General features: G+C 45.3%; 1 protein-coding gene across 1 annotated transcript in view; it reads left to right on the top strand.

The window, feature by feature from the left end:
* Positions 1 to 14,271, top strand: part of LOC143213742 (lachesin) — a 246,351-nt gene that overhangs the window by 214,770 nt on the left and 17,310 nt on the right. Inside the window, exons 8-9 of the mRNA XM_076433871.1 lie at positions 10,501 to 10,557; positions 11,713 to 11,799. Of these exons, the coding sequence (XP_076289986.1) occupies positions 10,501 to 10,557; positions 11,713 to 11,799 (144 nt within the window). The remainder of the gene's footprint in view (positions 1 to 10,500; positions 10,558 to 11,712; positions 11,800 to 14,271) is intronic.

Genomic DNA, 14,271 nt, shown 5'->3' with positions numbered 1-14,271 from the left:
GTTAACCATACAGTCGTGAGGGGACACGCAGGAAATAATTTGGCCAAGCGTCGTCATTAAATCACGATGCGCGATAGGACAACCAGGAAATTGCCAGGTTCGCTGTTCGCGAATAGATAATCCAATTTCTCGGAACAATGATGGGGCCCCGCCGCTGGTTTTTGCGGAGACGCCTTCTGCCCGCCGTCTATAATTACTCCTAACCCAGTCCTCCGATCGTACGTCCCTCCCCGCGAAGATTGTCGATCGTTTGATCCAATTTCGCATAGACTAGTCTCTCTCTCTTCCTCTCTGTTTCTATCACCGGCCCATATACCGTTACCTGTTCCGTACGCGCAGCTACTCGAATATCTCTCGCTCGCGACGTGACATCCCTCTTTGATAATTAGCGACGCGCGCGTCCTGCGGCGCATCGATCTATTAACGTGTCAACGGTGTCTCCGCCGGAGAGCGACAGACTGACGCCCACGACAACTGACTAGCTGTTTCGCTGTCCAACTATATTGCACGGCGAAGTGTACCGCACACGCTGAAAGACTTGTGCCGATCGATTATCCACCACGATTGTCTTCTATCGTCGAGCCAAGAAGATCTTTCTCGTCGGTGATCACTAGAATCTGGATCTTTAAAATACTGTCATATTACTTTCAACCTGTTAAACATATTAAGAAAGAATTCAATTCAAGTAGAACATTTTTATTTAGCATAAAGTTCTTCTAATATTTTTACTGTTTTAAATTGCACCTACTCATGTTTGTCCTGCACGAAAAACGAAATTACTTTCCCAATGACCTAACAAAATGCAAGTTATCCAATCGCGAACATTTCCATTCGAAGAACTGGTTCAAGCAGAATCCATACCAACTAATTAATGGCTGCGTACACAATCTGGCACTCGTGACACAGAAAAATGAAATATCTTCACGAGATTCCGATTAAACGACCGGCCAGTGTACATTGCGTGTACTAAAGAATGCTAAACAATGGAAATTACATAGGCCATTCTGACTTATTTAGACACGGATTAAAGTTCGAATATTCAAGAATAATAAAACCACGTGTAACCCTTTCATCGAATTCTTCGAACGCTATAAATACATTAAATACCTTGACCTGAATCGCTCGTATGCATCTATTATAATGGAAGATTCAATATAAAAATCCACGATCTTAAAGATCCTATAGATAGACCGGAACCAGAAATCATGATTAATCGGTGAAATAGAATCCCGAAATAGTGATTGTACTACTGATTCATAAGCAAGGAATCGAATAACATTCCGACGACGCACAGTGGGCCAAACCGACGAAATCTGTGTCAAATCAATGAACTTTCGATAGAAATGAGATAGAGCGATGAAATTTTTTTTAAATAAAAGCTGAAACTTTGCAGAATATTATGGAGATTGTGGTACGAACGTTTTTAACGTTGAGAAAAAATTTTTTTTGAACATGCTGTACCACATTTCTCGTAGATTTTTTCACGCTGATTTCAAATCTGGTCTCAAAATTTTTCTACGAGCTCAGGATACAGTGCAAAACCGATTTCTTAAAATTCTACATATTTAACGAATTTTCTCAAGGTTAAAAAACGTTCGTACCATAATCTCCCTATGTTTCCCATATTCTGCAAAGTTTCAGCTATTATTAAAGAAAAATTTGATCGCTCTATCTCATTTCTATCGAAAGTTCTTTGATTTTGACACAGATTTCGTCGGTTTAGCCCACTGTGTGACGTATCAAACGTGCCAATTCCCGACGAATCGGTTTCATCGATGTTTAACACTTGGGTCACGAGACCCGGGTCCAATTTGACCCGGTATTTTAATAAGCTAAGAGATTCCGCGTTGAATGTTATATTAACGTTGATAACGAACGCGTTCAAAATTCGTTCGCCGCTTGGTTAGCGTTGAATGACAACTCGGCGAACACGGATAATCCGCGAAGTCGGCCTTCCGGTATTTTAGTTATGCGGCCGGAGGATGCACCGGAGCGGTAATGCCTGCACAACTAGTCGCGGATAACACCATCAAAACAGACTTATTTATCCTAACACCGGCCCGAAACGCGCATATTATACGAGACGAGTGCGGAAGGGGTTAAATTCAACTTAGAAGCCTCCTGTTGCGGGGGTAGGAGTTGAACTGGTGGGGTTGAGAGTGTAAATGCAAGGGTGGCTAAGAGTGAGAGAGTTATGGAGGCGCGTTGCTCCGTCCGCGATTCCGCGCGGAGAATTGTTGCACCGGTGAAACCCCCTCCATAATCAGATTTGTATGGGCAACGAAATTTGTTTGGCGGTGGAAGCTAAACGCCGCGCCGACGAGATAGGGGAGAACGCGGGAAAGGAGAGTATCATCGGCATGCACGATAAAAACCGACTCCGCCCGCACACGTACAAGGACAATGCAGTTTTATGAGTTCGCCGGCCGGTACGTATATGATGAAGCGCGGATAAAAGTGATAAATGTATGCTTTTTTATCATAACCACTCGCCCCGGATGATGTAGTTCCTCCGACGCCCGGAAATTCATGGTACTTATTGAATCGTTAGCAAATCCAAACAGTTCGTTCGCTTTTGCTAGGCTCGCACACACTTTTCGAACTCGCCGGGCGGCATTTGTCTATTCAGGATTTCTAGAAAATTATAAAACCTGGCAAGATTTTGAAGCAGCGAAGAAAAATTGCTCAACATGCAGCTACATGAAATTGTTTGAATTCACATATTGGCACAGGAAAATCGTTGACGAATCCCGAAAAATCTTGTCTAGCTATTTGGATTCGGGCTAACCTCGGTGAAAAAGCGGGGTAATTAAATCGGGCTTCGGTAGCAATCACGGTAGATGGACACGGAAGTTCCCCGGTAACTGGTAGTTCGTCAAGTTTCGCCGGGATACGGAAAAAGGGGGGACAATTCGCCTTAAGTGGAGTTTACATGCCACACGCGATTATTTCGAAGTTCCGAGGAAGCAAGCGGAGGCAAGGGAACTCGTTAAAATCTTAAGGCGTCTTAATTAGCCTAATAGCATCATCCTTTTTCGTCGGTCCATCACCGACCCTTCCCCCCACCTCTCCATCCAATTTCTTCTTCCCGGTTGCTTGTCCGCGTAGCTTGCGACGACGGACTTGGACGGCGTTCAAACATTGCGCCGGTATACTAATTCCAATTAGCGCGTTTTGGCTGTAGCCCATAGCGCGCCACCTCTGTCCTCCATCTTGCGATTCCATTTCGTTCTACCGACCGAAAGGCGGAAGGAAGAGCTGATGACGCCGGAGGCGTGGGAAGAAAACGTGTAGGGATGTTTTTCGAAAGTGGACAGGACCCGACAGACCGTGTAATAAAGTCAAACGTTAGTTTTCTTTTCCGCGCGCTAAGTGAATATAAATTGGAAATTAAATCGCGCCGCAATCGGCTGAGAGACAAGTGGCAAAGTGACGCGTAAGGGGGCTGGCTCCAACAGAGAATGGAAAACATGCAGCTCGTCGTCTCCCTTTTCTTCCCGTCGCGCCGTGCGCCGCGTCGCTCGATTCTTCGTCGCGAGATTCTTTAAACTTTCAGAAGACGTTTCTCAAATGAGTGCGTTACACGACGCTCTGGCTGGCGAGCCTTGAATTTTACAATGCGATCGCACTTGTTGCCATGGCAGCTCGCGAATTCAAGCAAATCCTACCGAGGAACTTTGCCATTTCGTTCCTGGGATGTTTGTGTAAATACAAATTTCTGAAAACCGGTAGACGAACGCTGAATAACTTGTTCAACCCTTCCGACGATAACCAAAATTTTCCGCGATATCGAAAGATGATGAAATTATTTGATTACATACGAGGGGACAAGCACTTTATCGTAATGTATGTAGGAGCGAGATTTTGAAGATATTCTGTATGCGTGTAATTATATTTGTAAGAGTGTATTATGTTTGTGTGTGCGTGAGTCAATCGATGCGATACATCGAAAAACAGATTCTCGAGAAACACGAATAGATATTGACGTAAAAGTTTATACGATACGATTACGGAACGGAACACGACGAATTACGGCTACGCGATTTACTATTAAAGAGTTTACGTTTGTTCAGTTACATATACATATATTGTTATTCTCAGTTGTGTGCTACTTTTCGTTCAATAAATATTTAGAGTTTAACATCTTTACTCTTACATGTGTGTATCGTTAAAATTGCGGAATACCGAACAGATTTAGGGCCGAGATTGCAGGCAGAGCTGTCGGGCAACGGACAGGTGAATCTTTAACGGCGCATAATGACAAATTTCGGCGCGCCGGAAGAAATCGGCGCGTAATGCGGCCCCAATCATCAATCAGCTGGGCGAAGTTAAATGGCCGGGACAACGGGTTTTAATATCTCCCCAGAGAAATAAAAGTTGGCACGATAAATCAAAAGTGAAAAGTCTCTGGCTGACTGTATATACCCTTCTCTCCCTCTCTCTCTCTCTCTCTCTCTCTCTCTCTCTCGTCCGTCTTCCCTACTTTCCATCACCTTTTCTTCCGTCTCCTTTTTCTTCTGTTTCCTTCCGTCTGCCACTCAGCCACCTACAAAATGGAAGGTCTTCACTCTTTGCCTCTCTCCTGTTCCTCTTGTCTCTTCTCTTCATCCACCTCATTCCTCTATCTCACTCTCTATCTTTCTCTGTCTCTCCGAGTTTCTTTCTCCCCAGTCATTCTCCTGCGCGGTGCCCTAATGCTTCCTCGTTCGATCGATGACTTGCAAAAGTGATAAATGAATTTCTCCCCCGCGCTATTTATATCCGGCCCGGCCCTCGAATTCGATAGTCTCGTCGCAATAATCGCCGTGGATCGCTACCCCGATTTATCGATCGCGGTCGCCTTGTTTTCTCGACGACTCATTCCGTTTACAACATCGCCGACAGGTGTTCGACCGAAATTATCAACGCTGTCGATCGGCGAGCATCGTTTCCATGTACGGACAGCCCCAAGAGCTGATGGGACAACTTATTTAACGTCGCCGATAAATAAGGAGAAGCTGTCACGAGTTGGGCAAAATTAGTTTGACGATTCCTCCAATAACTCCATACATTGACCTCCGTAAAATTAGACTCGCGGTTTCATATCTTTTTGACCTACTTCGCCACTCGAAACCGTTAATATTCAACACAGGAATCCATTATATGATCACCGTTAATATCCTCTTGACGTTTCGTAACAATAGTCCAGTCGCCAGGTACTTTTACCTGGAAAGTATTCCGAACTTAATGAAATTTTGCCACGTCATTTGGGGGTACTCTGGGGAGTCGAATCTGATTTTTTTTCGACCTCGAGGACCCTGTGCTAACTTGGGGAGCGGGAAAAAACAACGATTTTTGTTACCTTTTTTCGACCTGGCGACTGGACTACGATCCAAGACAGTGTAGTCGAGAATTTAAAGTTAACTTGTCCACAAAGCAGAGTCATTAAAAAGTTCGCTAACACGTTTTGATAGAACCATGGAGAGCGCTATTGATAAGCTTCCGGTGTGTCAAATATTAATATTATAAATCACTTCTTTCCCGCTGTAATTATAGCATAAAGCGACGGACACGACGTTACCAGCCACGACAATAAATTTCTATTATTTTTATCATCGAGTTAAATGCAGCTGCACATCGCGTTCGCACACGGTTCGCGTGACTGGTAACGTAATTTCTTGCACCGGTAAATTATATCCGTCTCGTGTAGATTTCACGCGGTGCGTATAGTTATCGCCGAAGTATCGTGTTTACAAAAAACTTTTATTCAAATGCGGGGCTTCCACGTGCTGTTACTTTTTCGCGATTTCGCCAATTAGCAAATTACGGATAATTACGGGAAAAACTCGTGGCGATGATTCCCCGCGTTGGAATCATTAGCGGCCTACCGGACGACGAGGATAAAAATTGCCGGGCAAAAAGGACGCGGCTACTGAATGATTCGCCTTGAGAAATAGCGGAAATGATCCCTGTTGGTCACCGGTGATAAATAAATAATTTTATGAAACGAGAAAACGGATGTTGCGCGCGTTTGCTCGAGCGCGGTGCGAAGCGTGCTCGCTCAGTGTCACTTAATCGCGCGACTGCATCGGAAAAGGGCAGCGAGAGCAATTCATTTCCACGGCGTTAATCGACTCGTCTAACTGCAGCCCGAGCAGCTCAAAACACAACGAGCAAGTTGGACGACCGACAATAAGACAGCGAGTAAAAAATTACGCTGCTGATAAGATAGCAGCCACACAGAGTCTAATTCCGCGTCATCAACCCTCTTTAACCCCTTGCGGTCCTGCGTCAAATCTCACTTGACATTAGGCTTCTTTCCAGCCGGTATTATATCGATCTCGACTCAGTATGACATTTCTGTCCTGGCAATGTTATCAACTAAACTTTTGCCTTCGGTGAAACCATTGCAGCGAGACTTCGTTCAAAGTTCCATAAAACAGCCAAGACAAAAAACTGGTACATCCATTTTTAACAGCTCGCTGTAAAGAAGAAGCTTCGATCGTCGAATCTGTGTCGGTTTCAGCCGCGAATAAAATTATTCAGACGATCTACGTGAACATCCAAGTAAAAAATCAGAAGTTCTGAACTGCAATACTGTGTAGAAAGGAGCGCGGTATCAGTGTAAATATGTTAGCCCGCTTATTAAATCCAGAATTATTCAAATGCAGCAAAATTATACGATCCTGTGCGAGAACGGTGAAACAAAAGCGTGCCAGCTGTAACGAAACGGCAGAAGTTAGCGGGATCGCGAAAGATTAATCTGAAACGGGGAAAATCTCTCGATCGTGGCAACTTTCTGGAAGTTTTAACGCTTGGTCGACGGGATCTCGATCGCGATCGTCGTGAGAATTTGCAATTAGGATCCCCGATACAGATAAAGAACCTCGCGACACCGTATAATTTCCGCGGTTGTTCACCGATCGTGGAGAAAAACGAAAAGAGAACACGGGAGTGTTGTTGTATCGATGATCTCGCGCTTGCAATTTGCGGTCGACATATTTTATGGTTAAAGAGCGGCTCTAAGGGTGTGGTGGTATCATAAAATTCGCTTCCCCGTGTCGTCGGTTAGGCTTATCGCGGGGCCGCACGCGTCCAGAAAGATTATAACTTGTCAGGAAAATTGCCGGCAAGTGAGTTCTCGTTTCGTTGCCGCAGTTTTCGCTGTTGGCCACGAACTGGGTCGCGTTCGGCCCGAACTACGAGCCCGTAACAATTGATTTAGACGCGATAATGCGACTCGTGGCGACATCAACGCTCTTGAAAGACACTGTAATCCGCACTAAGATGATATCGGCCTTGAGAAACGCCTAACGTGACAGTACACCGTGTGCAGGATGTTTCCGATCTGTTCGGCTGGAAAAAGGGTCTACGGGAAGCAGGAAATTAATCTAATGCAATTACAGGGTGACAAGAAATAACGGAGTTAAACATTTCTTATTACAATTCTGTCAAATCGACGAATTTTGAAAAACCAAATGATAACAACCATAACATAGACCTTTAGTATTCATACATTTAAGAAGTTTCGAAGTGGCCACCCTTTATTTCTTGTCACCCTGTATTAGGATGGTTCTTTTCGGAATATTTTCCTAGCGATTATAATTGCGTAAAAAATTTTCGTTTGTACAATCAAACAGGAATTGCCCTGTATTTCTAACGAGAATCATATTTTACAACTTGAACTGCAACCGAAACGGTTCCGTTGGATAAATTGGAGCGTCTACCACCGAAGGAGAAATGTGTCTACAGTCTGGACAGTGTTGCAAAATAGATAGTAGATGTGGGAATATTGGTGTAGCAGTGTCGGCGAACGTGTCGGACGAAAAGTACTCTTCCGGCCACTCGAACTCGTTCATTTGCCCGCGAAACACGCCGTATGAATAATAAAAAGGACGCCCCCCGAGTGGGATCGATAATCACCGCGGCTTACCATGAAAATTAATTGAAGCCTGGATTTAAATAATTTCTCTTACCGATCGCAATCTGCCCTTGTTTCTGTTGCTCTTTCAACGTCCGCGTTCCTGTTCCTCGCGATCGATGATTATCCGGTACGCCGATTCTCGCGCGTACCTGTCGCTTAAGCGAGTGATTAAAAACTGTAACTACAAAGCGCCAGTAACGAGACCGGGGAACGTGCGAGCACATGTTCGCGAAAGTGCTTTCGTTCTAGAGTTTATTTACTATTAATGTTCGCCGTTTGATCGAATCAATTAATCACGGAGAACTACGCGCGCTTGGAAAAATGATTGATTGAACCGGCCGCGAAAAAATGTAGACGTCGCCTCGATCTACGGCTGTTCTACTTATGAATTATTTATGCATTTACAGCGTGTAAAAATGTATCAGAGAAAAATTTAGCTCAATGTCTACGTCTTTGTGCGACAAATTGCAGGAAACGATTTCTGAATGGTCGCTGGTGTACAGATTTGTCAAATGTATGAATCGATTATTCAAACACAGGCTTTATTTACACAATAATTTAATCATCAGGGGCTGCGTTTCAGGTTTGCAAAGCCCGATTACTTTATTGTATCAAATTTTACGATATGTAAATACTGCCAGATTAATAACCGACCGTGTATCGACTCCGATTTTTAATAAAATTGTGTTGTTTCATTTTTTATTTGAACTGCATTGTACGTGAAGCTGTTATATTTTCATATAAATCGGAAAACGTGCGTAAATTTCAAGAGAGTAAGAAGAATGAAGACAATGGCTCGCGAAAACATTCGCAGACACGTAACTGCCGCGAAACGGGAAGAGCGAAGGCAACGGGGAAACGCGAGAGCGGAAATTTTGACGAGAATCTTACGGAAGCGATGAGAGCAATTTGAGCCTTATCGCGGGATAAAGTCGGCGGCCACATATTTGCATCATGTCCGGGCGCGTAAACACGTCCACGAAAAAGTGCACTTTGTCATCCCATCCTATTTGCGTTCGGGTGGCGGTGGCGGTGGCGGCGGCGGGAGAAAGAGCAACTCGCGGAATGCGGTGTGCACTTTCCACATACGAGCAATCGCTTAGCGGCCCGTGACAAATAACGATGACTTTTTCACGATGAACGCGTCACGGCCTGACGCCAGTTAGTTTCTTCGTGTTCGCCGCGGAATTTCACCCGAGTCATTTATACTGTCCGCCGAATAACAAAAAAATTAACGTTGGAAGGCGAACGACAATTTTCAAATGATCCCCGATTCGCGAGGAACGCTGGACGCAAACAATAAAAAAATCGAACCAATACGCTATTCACCTTTGTAGACGTACAATTCCATTTCACTGCGATAACAACAATTTTGTATGTTCATTTTGTACATTTCGGTGAATTTACTATGCTATGTTACAAAAACTCACCGAATTCCTATCGGTTCGTCAATATGACAATTGGCCTGCTCGATAGATACGATTTATGGCATTCAGACCAGTAAACACAGTAACGATAAAATGTGAATAAATATACGTGCGATTCTCTCTGGGGAATCGATTATAAATACAGCTTCCTTTCGATATAAGAAGATGGTTCGGGACGGCTTTGTGAATAAAGAAGTGTTGGTTTTTGGGAAGCAAGGTAATTTTGTAATAAAGAAAACAGGCAGATATCTTTTAAACGATATTTATGTAGATGCTCTCTCTTCAGAAGTTAGGTTTAGACTGATGATGGTCCGGAGCTCGCCGGTACATTTTATACCAAAAACGTGAGTCATGTCGGCATGCGGACTGAAAGGGCCGCCGCTCTATCTTTGTTTACAAACCTAAGATATCGCAGAGATTAATGTAACAGGACCGGCAGAGATGGTCCCTGGAATGTTTAGAACAATAGTTCTCGGAACAGTATTCATTTCTGTATCATGACGTCATATATCGACACCCGAAGATATGGTTCCTCGAATGTATATGTATACAATAGTTTTAGGAACAGATAAATGACGTCATATATCAATAAGAAGGCTCGCTAGACAATAAATCCTGATGGGTGACTGTCGCGGAGCTTTTTTCGCAGCGAAACACAATGCACTCGATAGCCCCGGCGAGGTGCGGCGGCGGCTGCACACGTACGGAGCTCGCAATTAGCTTAATCTGCAGCCAGCTGCAGCCGCCACTAAATCCGCGTGACTTCAGGTGGGAGGACGAGGACGAGTACGTAGGACGAATGACGATATTAGGAATAATTATTCTACTGTACTCACCGGGCCGACAAGGTGTACGGGGGTGGTTTGGGGGATGTAGAAGGGATGGAGAGGGCAGGTAGCCCGTAAAATATGATCTGGAGTTTGGCTGGCCTGGCCGACGCCACGGTGGCTAATACGTTTGAGGGCGAAGTTAGTAACAGGTGGCGCGATCCATAACGGTCCCTGGCGCATCCTCTTTCCCTCTCTCTCTCTCTCTTTCTCTCGCTCGCTCTGCCCCTGTCTCTCCCCTCGGCGAAACTAGCCCCCGGTGTTGGTTCTAACGGCACACGCGCCTACACCGGGCGGGGAAGAAACTTTAATTAAAAATAAAAACTTGTTTCTTTCGTTGCAGAGTCCCCGCCGCCGAGCACCAGCCCCAGTCCGTCCACCACGGAGTTGCCGAAGAAAGGTGAGCTCGTAAACCTCCCTTAATCGCGGGGAAAATAATATTTTATCCCGCGGATGCGCCGACATCCCGGTGCTCGCTATCCTATTTTTTTCGATACCGCTTCAAGAGCCGCTTTCCACCGCGTCGCCTCTTTCTTATCCGCACCCGCACTGAATTCTGGACGCGTTTACCTTTTTCTTTCCCTATCCCTTGATTTACTCGAGAACTACTCTGAGTGAACATTTTCTAGCTGTTTATTTTTCAACCGAAATTCCCGTTCGATCAACGTCGCTATCGATTTTCAACGAACGCGGTGGTTGTCAATGGAACAATCGCCACACCGGCTGGTATGATTTCTTTAGCGTTTGTTAATTTTTAGCCCGGCCGCACGGCTTCGAAATGATGCAGCTGGAATTTCCATGGAATTATTGTTTACAATTCTGTTTGTTTGTTTGATTTCACTAATTTGCGACGGGGTCAAGCGCGCGCGTACGATGAAATCGTGCGAAATATTATTTCCACGTTTCAGATGCTTATGGAATTACGGGTTATCGAATGTTTTCCATTTTCAGTGCTTGTTTCAGTAATTTTCCAATCGATTTCGGCGTTTCCTCCAATCTTTCAGACCCAACCGCTGCTGCGAAAAAAATAGTACACTCGATAATCGTTGAATCGTTTGCCTAATTTGTTGCCCGGTTTATTTCGTTTTCGTAACTTGTATCGCGGCACACTTTCATATTGAATGTCTCCCGGTGGAAAGTAAAACGCGTCGTGAGAATTCTGTGGACGTTGGTCGAAGTTTTAATTAACGAGCGTAACGCCGTCAAAGAACTGCTAGACGAAGGCAAAATGAAGTCGCTAAAGACCGTTTTGCGTTGATAAATATGTTATAAAGTGTGCTCGGAATTTTTAATGCATTTTGCGAACGGTTGAAGCCCTATGAACAGCTTCGCTTTTCGCGGAGGATCAATCGATTCGCTTAGAGAGAACCATACTCTGTGCAGCGAGACTAGTGCAGATAATCTGGCACATTTGACTCGAAGTCGTCCACGATAATGTGTCTGTGTACTGATTGAACTCGTTGCAAAGATTATGTTGTTGTTCGGACCACTGTGTATTTATTGATAGTGTTTTATTGACGTGAATGGCTAACGTGAGTTGATGTTTTCTGCGCAGATTGGGAGCACACGGCTGAAATAAATAATTCGGTCTATGGGAATCCGAGCTCTCTGACGATCCACAATGAAAAAGGCACGAAAAGCGGTGAGTTGATCGACTTTGCAAATAGCTTTAATATTTAGCCAATTTTTCTACAACCACATACAGATATATCTTTGAAAGGAAATAAATAAATATGAATTTAATGCATTATTCAGTTATCTGTAAACGTGTACATACGGTTCGAAAGAAACAGCATTCAGGTTGAAAGTTCACACCCACGACGGAGGCGAATGTAAATGGCAAAAAGTTCTTCCGGTTCTAGTATACCGGCGAAACGCATTCTCTTCAATCTTGATCTTTTTTCGAAGAACGCATCGATCACCGGTGCCCCGACTCTCGCGGGAAACTCGTGGAAAGAGGGAAGGGGTTAGCGAGGCGGAAACGCAACAAAAATGTAATAATGCGAATAAAGTCTCGCAGTCAAATAAAGAAAAATCTCTCTCCCGAATCCCGGGAATCGAATCGCGATTTTCAATCGAATCGATCGTGTCCGTGTACGATTACACACTTTCCCTTGCGCTTTCGATCGGGGAAATATTGAAATATCGTAGCGGCCGAGACCCGAATAAACAAAATCGAAATGGCGTAATCGTGCGGGACAAGCTACCCGTTCGCGATAATTAACTTCTTTATTGAGCCTCGAGGAGTTAATTAACCCCGGCTGCGATCGATGCAATTACATTGAAATTTTCGGACTCAGGTTTCATCGGTCTGCTAGGATTCATTCAACAACACTTACCGTCAATTTATTGGCAATATTTGAAGAGCGCATAGTTCCATCTAGCGACGCGCGGCCTCCTCCCGCCGCGCCGACGAGTAATTAATTACACGGGCACATTTGCAACTCAATTAACGCGAGCAAACCGCCCGAGCACCGGAGCCGATCGAATCCGATCGACGATCTACTAAATATCGAGCGCAGTTACATAGCTGCTGACACCTCTGTGTGGAGTGTGGAGTCTGCTGATGCAGTGACAGTTTAGGCTTGCCTGGAATACTTTATGAAATACGAGGCTCAGTGAAATGTTAACCGGCTTCGGTATCGTACAACAGCATAGTTTATAAAAGCAAGTCGAGGTTAACCCGTCTGTGTTAAGAGGCGATCGAGCCTGGTCGACCGGAATCCCCTTCAGAAGATGATCGGGAAGCGGATTACGAGAGGCAAACAAGGGACCTGTAAGAATCGAGGATCTACGCGGTCCAGAACCACGAAGAAGGACCATCGACTGGGGTGGAGAACAACAAGTGAAAAACTCGTGAAAATAGAAGTAGATGTTTATGTACGTGTAAAATCTGAAGAACTATAGAGGGATCGTCGGAGGCGGAGGTCGTCGGGGGTGGGATTGAGGGCTGGCGAGGCCCCTGTAACATCAATATTTCATGTATGCTAACACGCCAGAACTAATAATGCACCAGCTAGGAAGACCCAAGAATAATATCAGCCACCGGCGTACTCCCTGTTCTCCCTCTTCATCCCAATTTTCCCCCGCGACGCTTTCTCTCCCTTCGGCTCCTTCGAAGTCCTACGAACCGTTAAGCCTTTCTCCTTTCGTCCTGTGGCACCCAGGGAGAGAGTAAGAGGGAGAGAGAGAGAGAGAGAGGGGATGGTAGGGTCTCGTCCTTTTGCGCCTTGTGCTAAATTTAATCTAACAAAGTGCGAGAACCTTTTCGAAAATTCGTGTCTCGTTGGGCCGCGTCGCGCCACCCCTCGCAACCCCCTTTCCACCTCCGTGCTACCCCCACACAGCCGCTTTCTAGACTGCCTCCGGGCTGCATCTAAGCTGCACACAGCGTCGTCAACGAAGGAAGATGGGGTGGAAGGAAAGACAAAGAGCTCCGGGCAGGAAGGTATGCGACATCGGGCTCGTAAGTCGGAACACACCGTATTCCTGCGGCGTTTCTCTCCTCTCCTCTCCCTCTCTCTCTCTCTCTCTCTCTCTCTTTCTCTTTCGAGTGGAGGGTCTATGGCAGGGGTCGACTGTGTGGAAAGAGAAAGCGAGACGCTCTCTCGGACAGGAGGAAGGGGTGAGGTTTGTAATTGGCGCAACATCTGCGGTCTGCGGGGTGGCATTAATGTTTGCTCCCCTCGACGCACCCCCCAGCCATCCCTTAGAGCCCTCCCCCCCCCGTTACGCTCTTTGTTTCGACTCCCCGACTTCGTTCTCCTCTTCCCTCTTCCAGCTTCTTCCTCTGTTTTCCTTTCTCCTGCTACGTTCCTCTCTCTCTTCAGCCCTGAGCAATTTTTTCGGATGCTTGTCGCGATTAATACCCCCAGCCGTCCGGCAATCCTTGCATTGATACCTTGTAGATCGATCTGCGTCCTGGTGCAATTTTACTTTTACCTTCTGTTCCTCTGATTATTTTTTTTCGGCCCTCGTACTCTTCATTTCTGGCGGTAACGTGTAAGAATTTTTTCAATAGCTCACTGCCATCGGTGATATTTTAAAAAATTGCCTGATTAATGTTAATCACCACAGAGCAATATTTCGAGATTGAAACTTTCGATGGAATACG

This window comes from Lasioglossum baleicum, chromosome 11 (genome assembly GCF_051020765.1).
Source record: "Lasioglossum baleicum chromosome 11, iyLasBale1, whole genome shotgun sequence".
NCBI classification, from domain to species: domain Eukaryota; kingdom Metazoa; phylum Arthropoda; class Insecta; order Hymenoptera; family Halictidae; genus Lasioglossum; species Lasioglossum baleicum.
The sequence above is the reverse complement of the archived record's forward strand: the minus strand, read 5'-3'. Positions and strand labels throughout refer to the sequence as shown.